The sequence below is a fragment of the Chaetura pelagica genome, unplaced genomic scaffold, assembly GCF_000747805.2.
Source record: "Chaetura pelagica isolate M959 unplaced genomic scaffold, ChaPel_1.0 C10939783, whole genome shotgun sequence".
Taxonomy (NCBI): Eukaryota; Metazoa; Chordata; class Aves; order Apodiformes; family Apodidae; genus Chaetura; species Chaetura pelagica.
Window position 1 is genome coordinate 1 of NW_009961360.1, and position 445 is coordinate 445.

General features: G+C 64.3%; 1 protein-coding gene across 1 annotated transcript; it reads right to left on the reverse strand.

The window, feature by feature from the left end:
• Window positions 1-58: 58 nt before the first annotated feature.
• Window positions 59-381, reverse strand: NXNL1 (nucleoredoxin-like 1; the record flags this gene model as incomplete). The annotated part of the gene is made up of 1 exon (XM_010005681.1): window positions 59-381. A coding segment is annotated over exon 1 (323 nt), but the record flags the coding sequence as incomplete, so codon positions are not given.
• Window positions 382-445: the final 64 nt, after the last annotated feature.

Sequence of the window (445 nt, forward strand, 5' to 3'; positions counted from 1 at the left end):
ACTTCCCTGAGCAACCTGTTCCAGTGTCCCACCACCCCTGGAGAACCCCTGGCAGTACCTTTTGAAGTCATCTCCGAAGGGCAGGGCCAACCAGCGCCTGGGCATGGTCCTGAGGAACTTGCTCTGCTGCTCCCGGGTCTCGTCCCGGGACACGTAGACCAGGACCAGCTGGGAAGCCCGTTCCACGTAGGACTCGTCCGTCAGGCGCAGGAAGAAGTCCCGGAGGATGGGGGAGAAGCCGCGGCAGCGCGGACACCCCCCGGCCCCGAAGTAGAGCAGCAGGACCTTGTTGTCCAGGGCCCGGCTCAGCTCCCGCTCCGTCTCCACCTCGTCCTCTTCCCTGTTGGCCTTCAGGACCTTCCCGGCAAAGAGGGAGGCCATGGGGGGGGTGAATGATCCTGAGGGATGGGCTGGTCCAGAGGGATGGAATGATCCAGAGGGATGG